The sequence below is a fragment of the Malaya genurostris genome, chromosome 2, assembly GCF_030247185.1.
Source record: "Malaya genurostris strain Urasoe2022 chromosome 2, Malgen_1.1, whole genome shotgun sequence".
In the NCBI taxonomy this organism is placed as follows: Eukaryota; Metazoa; Arthropoda; class Insecta; order Diptera; family Culicidae; genus Malaya; species Malaya genurostris.
Window position 1 is genome coordinate 345,099,082 of NC_080571.1, and position 13,003 is coordinate 345,112,084.

General features: G+C 36.4%; 1 protein-coding gene across 10 annotated transcripts in view; it reads right to left on the minus strand.

Annotated features, from left to right (window-relative positions):
• Nucleotides 1-13,003, minus strand: part of LOC131431951 (P protein) — a 276,436-nt gene that overhangs the window by 7,528 nt on the left and 255,905 nt on the right. For all 10 annotated transcript variants that reach the window (XM_058597932.1, XM_058597931.1, XM_058597933.1 and 7 more), the window contains 3 exons: nucleotides 12,819-12,976; nucleotides 12,565-12,754; nucleotides 12,364-12,511 (listed from right to left, as the gene is read on the minus strand). In XM_058597932.1, coding sequence (XP_058453915.1) covers nucleotides 12,364-12,511; nucleotides 12,565-12,754; nucleotides 12,819-12,976 — 496 coding nt within the window. The remainder of the gene's footprint in view (nucleotides 1-12,363; nucleotides 12,512-12,564; nucleotides 12,755-12,818; nucleotides 12,977-13,003) is intronic.

A 13,003-nucleotide genomic window follows, 5' to 3' on the forward strand; every position in this document is an offset into this window, starting at 1 on the left:
AACGTACAAACTTATTAATTTGATTTGATTTATATCGTTTATTTACCCCCAGTTTTAACCTAATAATGGTCGTTCACTGAGTGGACTTATTAATTTTATAAACAGTTAATCGATCCAAGAGAATGTTGTACCAGTAATCTCAGTAATGGTGTAACTTTATTAATCTTTCAAAATCGTCGATAATCTTCGGAAAGTGTCGCTAAATAATATGGCAACAATACGAGGAAGAAAACATGTGAAACAGTCCGCATAAAATATTTAGTTACTTACATTGATTTTCGCTTTGGCATATTAGGAATATACGGAACAGATACGCAACAAAATTCCAAAATTTTGTTCATATTGTAAATTGATGTTATTAACACATGAATGAACATTGTCATAGTTACAACGCGTGTAGCCATCAGACGCTTATTGTTTTGAAGCAAATAATAATTGAACTGAAACTGGTGACAAACCAAATTCTACGAGGGTTCTCATTCAAACTATACATGTAAAATCGTAGGTAAACTTACCTTGAGTTTATCTTTGATACTATATGATATTGCATCTAATTGTACTGTATATGTGAGCCTGTGGAACTCATTTATACTACTAAACCGAGGAGACCGCTTTTAGATAAGTTTCAGAATTTAAATTTGTATCTTTTGAAGCGTTTGATTCCTGGTGGGACAACAACTTGTTCAGTCACATTGTCACGTTTTGTTCGTATGGAAATGGAGATTTAAGTATGGAAACCGATCCGTTGACAAATTAAAACATTTTTAAGCTTACAATATTGAAGCTTTGGAATCATTTAAATTAGGAAAATCCATTAACAAATCATCGAGGAACAAGCGCTGCAAATTAGATCCGAAAAATCAATCACCGATAATTCTAAATTGGCCTGATAGTTACCAGAGAACCAAAATAAAATACTCAATTCAAACCAATTTTTCAATGGGATGCAATTGAAATATTTAAATGTCGTTATCTCATAATAGGCATTTTTAATGGTAAAATCGACCAAAAATTTGTTAAGTATATGGGATATACCAAAAGAATCGGTAACCACGCTGATTCGGTTCTTCAATAGCAAGATGATATATAAGATACTCAAGCGAACACGGTGTTGCGCAGACAACAGGATATTTCACCAACGCATAATGCAAAAGCGACAATCCAGCAAGTGAACGCATATACAATTCAGTCATCAGCTCACTGGACGAGCTACTTGTTTCATTCACAGTCAAACATCAACTAGACAAAGAAATATTGTGCAGCCTATATTTATAGATTTCTCTTCATACTACGCATAACAATGCGGTGTTTTTTTATGCATGACGCAAAGCCTCCTATGCCGAACAAGAAGTTGACGTCATTTTCTACAACAGGGATTGGTGGATGAAAACATAGGTCGATTCCAACCATTTTTTCAATCGTATGCTATTGAAATACTGAAACGACGTCATCATACATGTTTAAGTTAAAAGTTTCCGAATCGATTGGTTGTTAAATTATAACAATCCATCAACAAATGACCGAGTTATTAACGTTCAAAATTATGACACAAAAAGGTTACGCGACTATTTTTGAAACTTTTAATTGACACCCGGCCCCATATAGGGACCGTGCACGATAACAAGTAGCGCCATTAGTGGCGAATAGGCGAAAAAACTCTACCATAGCTTTACACTGTTACCATATGTTCACGCTGAATAAAATAGTCAAAAACCTGTTTTAATACAACATAGTGGTGTAATGATCCTTTTCTCACATCAATCATATTCTCATATATAATACTGTGGTATACTATTAAAAATATTTCTCTCCGATTCTTAAAATAAACCAAAGAGATTGTTTGTGCATTAACTAGTATAACCTACAGAATGAAACAGTTCTCTGACATCGATGAGATAAAACGAAGTGAGTTCCACTATTGTAGGTATTTCGGGCACTAGAACTCGAGAACGTATAGTCGACGTTGGTTCGTATGGCCATCAACTAACATGATTTTAATTGCAACCGAAAATATGCTGATTTTCGGTAGGAGCATAAGATCATTCATTTGAACCTAAGATTAGGAATACCGGACTAAGTGTAAAAGTAAGTGAGATCCTTTTTTGAGTGTATGACTATTATCTGCCGTCGTTTTTCGAAAACCGGGAATACTTTCGAGACCAATTTAGAAAACTTTTTACTTTTACGTACACAATTTTTAACACACTTTGTCCTATCATTCCGGAACCGAAAGTCGGATCCGGATGAAATTCAAGAATTCCGTGTAGAACCATGAGACCTTTCATTTGAATCTAAGTTGGTCAACATCGATTAAGTCATTTTTACACACACACAAAGATAGATTGCTCAGCTCGACGAACTGAGTGAAATGGCATATGACACTTGGCCAATTTTTACTAGTCGATTTTCAAGTGATTGTATAAACTTTCTATATGAGAAAGGCAAAACAGTTCAGCGTTTCAATAAAATGATTATTTGTTGTTAGCTTCGTGACTCGTATTTTCAATATACGTCAAACTGGCTACTCGTGAGATTGCTAGCATTTTTACGATTACAATTTATTTTCTTGCTATGGACCATCCTGTGAATTATTTGAACTTTTAGTTAAAATTTGACGGTCGGGCAGTTATTTTTTATCGAGTAGCTAAATTTATCTAAAACTGTGGCCCATTTCAAAGTTTGACGGATGGAAAATTATTTGGGTCTATTTTGCTCTGAAAATAAAGTAATAGCAAGTGGTGTAATAATTGCAATTCAGCGAAAGTAAGAACAACTTCGAGATAAACGTACTTCATTTAAAAAATATTTAAACTTTTTACTGGGGTATTTATTTTGAGTGAAAGTATAAAAAGAAATTACACAGAAGCAATTTTGATTATTGGTCTGAAATTAGAATGTTTTAGCAAGATATTTTTCAGTGTTTCCAGTCAAGTCGATTGAAAAATCATTTAATGTGCTGAGAATATCGTTCGAGTGTTTGAATTTGAGTGAATATGACAAATATTAGACACAAATCCAACTGCAATGACAGAAAATGACGTGGCCGTATTTAGATACAGAATGAATAACTCGATTCAAAATTTAATAGTCAGTCGATGTTGAACAATCGTTCGCACCACACGCGAATAATTCCATAGGGTTCGGAAAAAAATCCGCAGAGAAAATACGCTAGAAAGTATTTTCAAACTCAGTTTACAAGTTTCGCTATGGTCGCATTATTTTATCCACTCACCGCCTCGTGCGCTGTCGTCGCCGGCCACTAAACCACGCCCTCGTGCACGGTCCCTATAGTGAAGAGTAAAGGGCACTCCGCATTCGGCCGAGCCAACCGATCCGAGCTCTCCGGCGTTGAATTCGGCCAAGGCTGAGCTGCCGGCGTGCGCATGTATAGGTACGCCGGACCCGACACGATTGATACGGTGCGAAAAGCTCGGTGAAGAATATCGTTGCCAAAGATATGGATTTTATGTCGGGTCCGGTGTACCTATACATGTGCACGCCGGCGGCTCAGTCATAACCGAAGAGCGAAAAAAGATCGGCGATGGAAATGTCGGCCGAATGCGGTTTGACCTTAAGGCATTTTTAATGCCAAAAAATTACACGTACCCGACCCGTACCCGATAAAAAATAAAAAATTTTACCCGTACCCGATTAAAAATTACCTGTACCCGTACCCGACCCGAATGAGTAGTAAAAAGTTTACCAAAATTCAGGATGGAAAAAATAAAGTGTTTTAGATAGCGAGCCGTATCAGGCTCTAATTGGTAAGTAAAATACATTAAAATGCTTGTTTACATTTAAACATATAAATACACTGTGAAGCATGAATAGATTTTCAATGTCTTGGGTACTTTATACTCATTTACAAATGTCAACAAAAGGGAGTAATATCTACTCAAATTTTTCGAGAAGCATATTTATCTAAAATGTCGTAATACCCGTTGTATTCAATTTTGGGTAGGTATGATTTTTACGAAACAGTGCGACTTTTGATCCAATTCTTTAGAACCACAAGTAAGCGTGCTCATTATCTTGACACACAAATAAAAATTCACATTAGAATCACTTGAAAAATCACGAACATCCCCTAAAATTAATAGAGTACCTCCCTTGGAACCCTCAACGAGTGAACACGGTGAAAATTTGAGCATTTCGCGTGAAAAGATTTTCACCCGTACTTTTGCGACTGTCACGCATCGAGATTTTTAGTGAAAAGAAACGTAAATTAACTCGACGTCAACATTTCAAAAGGGCCCAAAAACAATTGACAGATTTTCTTTGTTTACTTTCTCTTTCGACTATATCTGCGTTATTATACAAACCTTTGTTACATATTTGGTAATGTTGAAAACATGGGGATATTATCTTTCATTCTACACGAATACTTTGTAGGTACACGTGAAAATTAAGGAGATATTCACAAAAGAGAAAGTAAGCAAAGAGAAACTCTCATTGGTTTATGAGCCCTTATGAAATGTTGACATCGAACTGGAAATATAGCTCAACTTGCTGTGCCATCAATCGGTGTCATTTCAAGTGAGGTGACACCACCCAGAAGTGAAGAATAAGAAGAACTTATATGCAGATTTTTTTAAATAAATGTTCATGTTTTTATGGTTAGAATCGTAATGATTTATATGTAAATTTTGAAAATCTCCAACCAATATTTAAAATAACAGTTTTCTGGTATCTGAATCGGGTACGGGTACGGGTCGGGTTTCGGGTAAAATACCCGATACCCGACTATCTCTATTACTCATACGTGAATGTTCACCCGACAGAACAAACTTTGAAGCAGTTTCTTATACACAAAAAATTTCTATTTTTGCGTTCGGTAATAATTTTTGCGGCAACGATCTGTAAAATATTATTTTTACTGAAAGATACGTAAAATTTATTCAACTTACGGTCATCTATCTACGGAACTACTGAATATCGGAAAATCCTATGTAAAAGTTACGATACATTTACTGACACGGTCTGTGAACTCTGAAAATTCATTTCTCTTGACGAACTCAGTTGACGACGTTTTACCAATATTCGGAAAATTAATAAAAAATAATGAATAATTTCAGTAATCATAACTAAAATATTCAGCTGAAATACAGATCTGTCAAATAACATAATTTTCGGACGTAAAAATGTGAAAATTTCTAGATTTGTAGAGCAAAAAATAGTGGTGCGAATTAATTGCTTGCGAAAAATAGATAATAATACTTCCTAGCGGTAATTTTTCATCTAGGGAATAAATTCAAAAAGCCTTTTACAACTTTTTATTTCAGCACTCTAAAAATATGAAGGGTAATCCCATATTCTACTGAATTGTATCCGAAAGATATATCATTTTATTCACGGAAAGACCTAAATCAGCATTTTGGCGAAAAAATTAGTTGATTTTCTGATTTTAGTTAGTTATTTTTTGAGACAACTAAAAAAATCTTACTTTTGCTAGTTTAGATTTTTTAATTCTAATTCCCTTAATAATAATAAAATATTTGTTGAAATGCCTATTTTTTTAGTTAAATTCACCAATTAAACGTGCTGTCATTTCTTAGCTAAGGCACGCTTGATATCCATTCAACTAATTTTTTAGTTGAATTAGAGAAATAAAACGTTGTTTTCAACCAACATAAATGGTTGAGTTGGTTTCTGCCATTTGCAGCTATATGGCGCTCTGTCACCGAAAAAACGTTAACACCGTAATGACTACTAGTCACTAGATGGCACACTACTACCGAAAAAAATTTCAGTCGCGGTTATCTTTTCTATATGGGCAGGTATAAATACGATGTTGTATTGGAGAAAAAGACATAAGCTAAACATGAACTTCTTTTTGAAAATTCTGAATTTTAAATCGCTGTTTTCTTCATTCGACTTCGCGAAATCGACTCTCTCACTGAAAACTTTGAGCACTCGGAAAACAAAAACCGAATACAAGCAGTACACCGAACGGCGTGGCCCGGAATGTTAGAAGATACAAAAAACATCATTTGACGTGTACAATTAGAGTGCAACATTCGAAACTCACTTCACTGTTTCGCGTAAAAACATTATTACCCACAATTGCTTCAAATGCGCACAAATTCTTAATAAATACACTTTCCACTGACAGTTTATGTCATTTTTACATATCGGTTTAGAAATTTATATATGGATATATCGTAACACATGCGAAAAACATCTAAACAATTTGCAAGCAGTTTCAACAAGACTGTCCCTTTTAGCTTTTTAATGAATTGTTTTGCTTTGACACTTCTCATGAGTTTTTAGCTAATAAACTTGTTGATAAAACCAATTTCATTTTTGTTTTCTTTGTCCTGTCCTTCAGTAATGACAGTGATAGATAAATCGAAACAAATTTTCTGATTTTAATAACAAAATTTGTTGTCAATGCGAATTTCGTACTGGATTTAAATATTGCTGGTTTGTGTCCAGAATATTCGCCAACTAAACACATTCTCTAAAAATAAGAGTTTTTTTCAGCAAAGTAAATTCTCAATTTTAACTAATTTTATAGTTATTTTGGAAATTTTGTTGTTAAAATCAACTAATTCAAAAACAGTAATACGAATCAGGCGCAGAGCTAATTTCGGTCGTTCCGTGTTTGAATAAATTATTTCTGGAGAGCAAATGTACTTCAATTCATTCATCACCCACAAATAAATTAATCAATCGGATGGAAATATATTTTGAAAGCTAAATTGCTCCTTCCTTTCACAGATCTACAAAACTAAATTTACAAAAAAACAGGAATACTTTACGGGTCAAGACGTTTACATAGGAGTTAGATTAGGATTGTTTTGTAAATTTCACCGAACGTCTGTATTGAATGATGAAGAAGTCATTAGAATTATGACATATCGAAGTTCAGTGGAACTTCAAATAAAACTTTTACTGAACGGATTACCGAACATTCAGCTGTTTGAAAGTCAGTAAAACTGTACCGACATCCGTAAAATAATTCGGTGTGTACCGCTTTTAAGCAGTGATAAATTTTCCTCAGAATCTAGTTCAAGTTATCAAAAAGTATCATGCGTATTTTAGAGCTCTAATAAAGTGGATATTGTCAGGTGCTGTGGAACTTTTGATTTCTTGGAGACGACGCTTAAATTGTAATTTTATTTGGTCTTACCAATTTGAACATTCTTCACAAAATATGCAACATGAAATGACAGTCTCAATTCATTATGGTAATCATCTTGAACATTGATATCTAATAGCCACTTACTGTGTGCGCTTAGTCTAATCGAAATCATTGACTTTAGCACTTCTATAGCACAATATCATTGATTCATTAAAAAAATGTCTGATTTGTTAATCTTGGCCCCGCGATGACCAATACTATTCATCTGACTCCATTGAACACAAATCATCAACTGGTAAATGATATCAAAACTTCTTCTCTTGCCTACAACGGTTTTCTAGAACAGTCATTGAGTCATTTGGTAAGCAATAATTTTTATACCCAATTAAGCACGTGGCTCAAAATGACGAATTCCATGCATCAAATATGCATGTGGTATCTTCACAAAAAACAACTCGTAGCGCGCCAAACAATTTTTTCAACGATCTAGTATTCTTTTCTTCAGCGGCCCAACACTTATGCAACTCGTTATGCGCCAAACACCTATCGATGATCTAGCAAGCATAGACAACTTTTTCAATGGAAAATTTTGATTTTAACAACAAAATTTAGTTGGCGAATATCCTGGACACAAACCAGCAATATTTCAATCCAACACGAAATTCTCATTGACAACTAATTTCGTTATTAAAATCAGAGAATTTGATTCTATTTATCTATCACCGTCATTACTGAAGGACAGCACAAAGAAAACAAAAATGAAATTGGCTTTATTAACAAGTTTATTAGCCAAAAACTCATGAGAAGTGTCAAAGCAAAACAATCCATTAAAAAGCTAAAATGGACAGTCATGTGAAACTGCTTGCAAATTGTTTAGATGTTTTTCGCATGTGTTACGATATATCCATATATAAATTTCTAAACCGATATGTAAAAATGACATAAACTGTCAGTGGAAAGTGTATTTATTAAGAATTTGTGCGCATTTGAAGCAATTGTGGGTAATAATGTTTTTACGCGAAACAGTGAAGTGAGTTTCGAATGTTGCACTCTAATTGTACACGTCAAATGATGTTTTTTGTATCTTCTAACATTCCGGGCCACGCCGTTCGGTGTACTGCTTGTATTCGGTTTTTGTTTTCCGAGTGCTCAAAGTTTTCAGTGAGAGAGTCGATTTCGCGAAGTCGAATGAAGAAAACAGCGATTTAAAATTCAGAATTTTCAAAAAGAAGTTCATGTTTAGCTTATGTCTTTTTCTCCAATACAACATCGTATTTATACCTGCCCATATAGAAAAGATAACCGCGACTGAAATTTTTTTCGGTAGTAGTGTGCTATCTAGTGGCTAGTAGTCATTACGGTGTTAACGTTTTTTCGGTGACAGAGCGCCATATAGCTGCAAATTGCAGAAACCAATTCAACCATTTATGTTGGTTGAAAACAACGTTTTATTTCTCTAATTCAACTAAAAAATTAGTTGAATGGATATGAAGTGTGCCTTAGCTAAGAAATGACAGCAGGTTTATTTGGTGAATTCAACTAAAAAAATAGCCATTTCAACAAATATTTTATTATTATTAAGGGAATTAGAATTAAAAAATCTAAATTAGCAAAAGTAAGATTTTTTTAGTTGTCTCAATAAATAACTAACCAAAATCAGAAAATCAACTAATTTTTTCGCCAAAATGCTAATTTCGGTCTTTCCGTGTATGCATACCTTAGATATATTACTATATGGGGGTGGATGCAGCAAATGCCTCTAAAAAGGGAAGGGGGGGGGGGTGCTATTCATAGGTTGCTAGAAGGATATTCAAAGGGGGATATAGTAAGTTTTGCTAACAGGGGGAATTCGAGGCGAAATGTTTCGAATTCGTGAAAATGGACATGTTCCGACAGGCACAAATATTTACAATAATAAATGGTCGTAAGGACATTCATTAGCGTGAAGTAAGTAAGTAAGTGAGGCAGGCCCGTACCCAGGGTTTCGTTTCGGGAGGGGCCCAAGGATTAAAAATAATGTTACTGAAGATTGCTTATATACCTAATTCTCGATGTGCCTTTTACGGGTGTTTTTAACAGACACTTTAAACTTTTCCACTGGAACTGTTATTGTGTTACATTTTTTTACATTTACTGTCTGGTTATTTCTGCCAACCATGTCTTAGACCTTCTAAATAATTATATATCTGTTTTTGATTTCGGGAGGGGCCCGGGCCCCTCGGGCCCCCCCTCTGGGTACGTGACTGAAGTGAGGGATATTTGATATTTGGAGATTTGTTGCCTTGCCTAAAATTTGTTTTAGCATCATTTTCCCGATATATCAGAGGGAAGGATTGAAGGGAAATGGTAAGGTTTGAACTAGGAGGATAGGGAAAATTGACGACACAAAAACACAAAAAAGTTACTTCTGCTAAGGGATGCTGAACAATCTGCTGGGGATCACATTTAGTGGAAGCAGAAGTAAGTTCTGAACCTCTACGAGGCCCCGAACAGTCTGCTGTAAAACCTATTTAGGTTTTTTACTATGTGCATTCCTTCTGATGAACGATGCACAGTTAATAAAACCTCAAACCCCCGAGAGGATTTAGAGATTTTACAAAAGCGACACCATTCTGCACTCCCGGAAGAATGCAGAACGATTCGCAGTATGTACGAGCAGAAGTAAATTCGGTACCCCCTAAAGGATGCCAAACAATCTGCTAAACCCTATTTAAGGTGAATACAGAAGGGATTCATTCACTCCAGGAAGAACGATGAACCCTTCTGTCTATAGCTCCTTACCACATTGGGTAAGAAACGAGAGAATATCCTTCAATTTTAGCTCCGCATACACAGACTCAACCATGTATGGAGAACCAAAAACCCGGATACGTAGTTGCGGCAATGCGGGACAGTTACATATCAGATGATATGAAGTACCATAATCGTATTTACACAAATCACACGAATAATACTCAGCACGTTGAATAGTAGCCATGTGATAATTGAGTTTGCAATGTCCAGTCAGAGCTCTGACCAGAATACTGCAATGATGCTTGGAGAAATGCAGTAGACACTTTGACATTTTCAGATTTAAATCTGGTAGAAATGTTTTTTCTGAGCGCAAGTTTGCAAGCTGCGCCAGTAGCTGGCATGTTTGGATGCAGCCCAAGAACGAATCTTGTGCTTTATCCAACTAGTTGAAAGTGGTAAAGCTGGTTCAGGACCAACGAAATCATTCGTTGCACCAGCTCTAGCCAACTCATCAGCCCATTCATTTCCAGTAATACCAGAATGACTGGGTACCCATAAGAAGTAAACAGCATTTGAAATGCTGAGGTCTTCAATTTGAGTTCGACATGCGATCACTAGATTCGACCGTGAGTCATTCGAACTGAGTGCTTTTAAGGCTGCCTGACTGTCGGAACAAAAATAAATTCGTTTACCACAGATCCTCTGCTGAAGTGCCGATTGTATTCCACACATAATCGCGTAGATTTCTGCTTCGAACACAGTACAGTGTCTACCAAGTGAATGAGACTGCTTTAGCATCATTTCACGACAGTAGACACCAGCACCAGCTCGACCATTCAACAGAGAACCGTCCGCATAACAAACTATGTGTTCATCAAGTTGTCGTTCCAAATAACAAGTCAACCATTCCTCACGAAGAGGATAGCTCACATTGAATGTTTTGAAAGGAAAACTGCATGTGAGAGTTAGGTCACTAGGAGCGAGTAAATACTTATCCCACGTAAACATTTGAGACCACAAGCGAGTGTGGCTGGCAGCATAATCTAAAGGGTTACTGTTCCAAAGCCCTGTGACCTTAAGACGGTATGCACAAGATTTTAGGAACAAAGGTAGTGGTTTAATGCACAGTAGCGCCTCTAGAGCAGCTCAAGCTACATGTATTTACTGGAATTGAAAATGTTACTTGAGATAAGTTAAGTTCACCTTGGGCGCCAGCAATGCTCGAAGCCCTTCCGGTCTTTAATAAATGTGTTGACGAAATTATCAAAACCAGTCGCACTACTAGTCTCACTTGGAGGGAGGAGATGATCGAATTTGATTGAAAAACACCTCTATAGACGGCGTGGTCGAGGTTTATAGGTCGGACAGTCTAGTTCCTGAGTAATTCAGAGCCCTTGGTTAAATTTGACATTGACAATACTTTCAACATCGATGTAAATCAATTGAGTATTTGCTCATTTGCTTTCTTAGCTAGAAAAATTAATTTAGTGTTCGGCTACTTCTATGTGGAACTGTTCACACTAAGAAAAATGGTTGTACCTATCTGCGTTGCCAGGTCATTTTTCCAAAAATATGTAGTCTGTGCAAAAATCTATCTGTATCATATCGGTATCAATATCTCTTCTATATAAGTAGTAGAAAAGGAGAGCGAAAAAAAAGGACCCATGAAAACCTTTTCTCATGTCTATTCAAACTAAAAACCAAAATCGGTACTTATCTGTGTGATCCGTGAATTATCGTTATTTTGGGAGTATTGCGGTATAGAGGTCAAAAATCTGTATAAATACCGAGAAATCAGTATACCTGGCAACGTTGCTATCAGTTTTCAGTTTTGTTTTATTATGCTTACATGGCTACTTTGATGGAAAACTGCTGTTGTTGAACAGCTTGTCAATTGACATAGTCGAAAAGTGAAGGAAAAAGCTAGCAGGGTTGTGCTTTACTGACAATTATATCATGTTATTTCGGGAAAACATGTTTTAATGTGACGTTTATGAATATGAAATAACGCAAAAGTAAAACATGTTATTTCGCTTAAAACATGAAATCGGAGTTATAACATGTTTTAACTCATAGTGTGAACATAGTATAAAGTGATCCCAGTATTGAAGCCGAGAAAAGATTCTTCCTTTTTCTAGAATCTATCGGTTAATTCGAGGCTATTCGAGAACTAAATTGTTCGAGTTCCGAGTTCTTCGTATTTGCCGATTATTATGGTGTCTTTCTGAAAGAATTTTGGGTTTCCGTGGAAGATTCGACATCAACCAAATAACATCATTCGACGGAACAAGTCGGTACATAAAACGATAGCAATGGAGATCTTGAATGTCGAGAAAGCGCTCGATAATTCCTTAAAAATGTTTCAGGTTTCTCTTTATAATGTTCACTCCGACAAATTTTCCATTCCTTCCAAAGCAGTATCCTGGGACAACATCTAGCAAATCAAGTAAACAAAGAGAAACTGTCACTTGCTCTCACAGCCTTCTGAGGAATCAACCGAGAGTTGAGAACGACTAATAAACAAATCGACACAGAAATCGTCTTACCTCCTAAACAAGCTCCTAGGGCAAGTGCCCACACAAGCGGAATCAGGGGCAGATCGAGAGCTTCGTTTTCGGCCAAACCGATAGCAATTTTCACCATCATCGTTGTCAGCGGGATATTGTCAACGAAGGCGGACGCGAAGGCAGATACCTGCGAATGGTTCGGCATTAGTTTATGATCTCACAAAACGTGATCCCGCTTACCCAGAGAATAATTAATATGGCAACAGCTAGTCGAGATTCCTCCGATACGGATAAAATAACATTCACCGTCTGCTTTCCGATCCAGTCTATCAGGCCAAGCTCGGCAAGGGCTTCCATCAGGATAAATAAGGCAGCGAAGAAGAGCAGAGTAGACCACTCGACACGGGCAATCACCGATTCTATATCTTCCCTGTGGAATGTCAAAACAGAAAAAAACATGAGAATAAGATCGTATCAATTGCCAACGATCGTACCTGTCAGCTAGAATCAGCAGAAGTATGGCTCCCAGAAGCGCGGTCCAGCCGAGCGACAACTTCTGAATATCTGGGGCCGAATGCAGGAAGAAGAACGTGATCACAAAGGCAAGGGTAAGGGCGGACTTCACCAGAAGTGCTTTGTTTCTAATTGGATACTGTTGATAGAGAATGGGAGTTTGAAT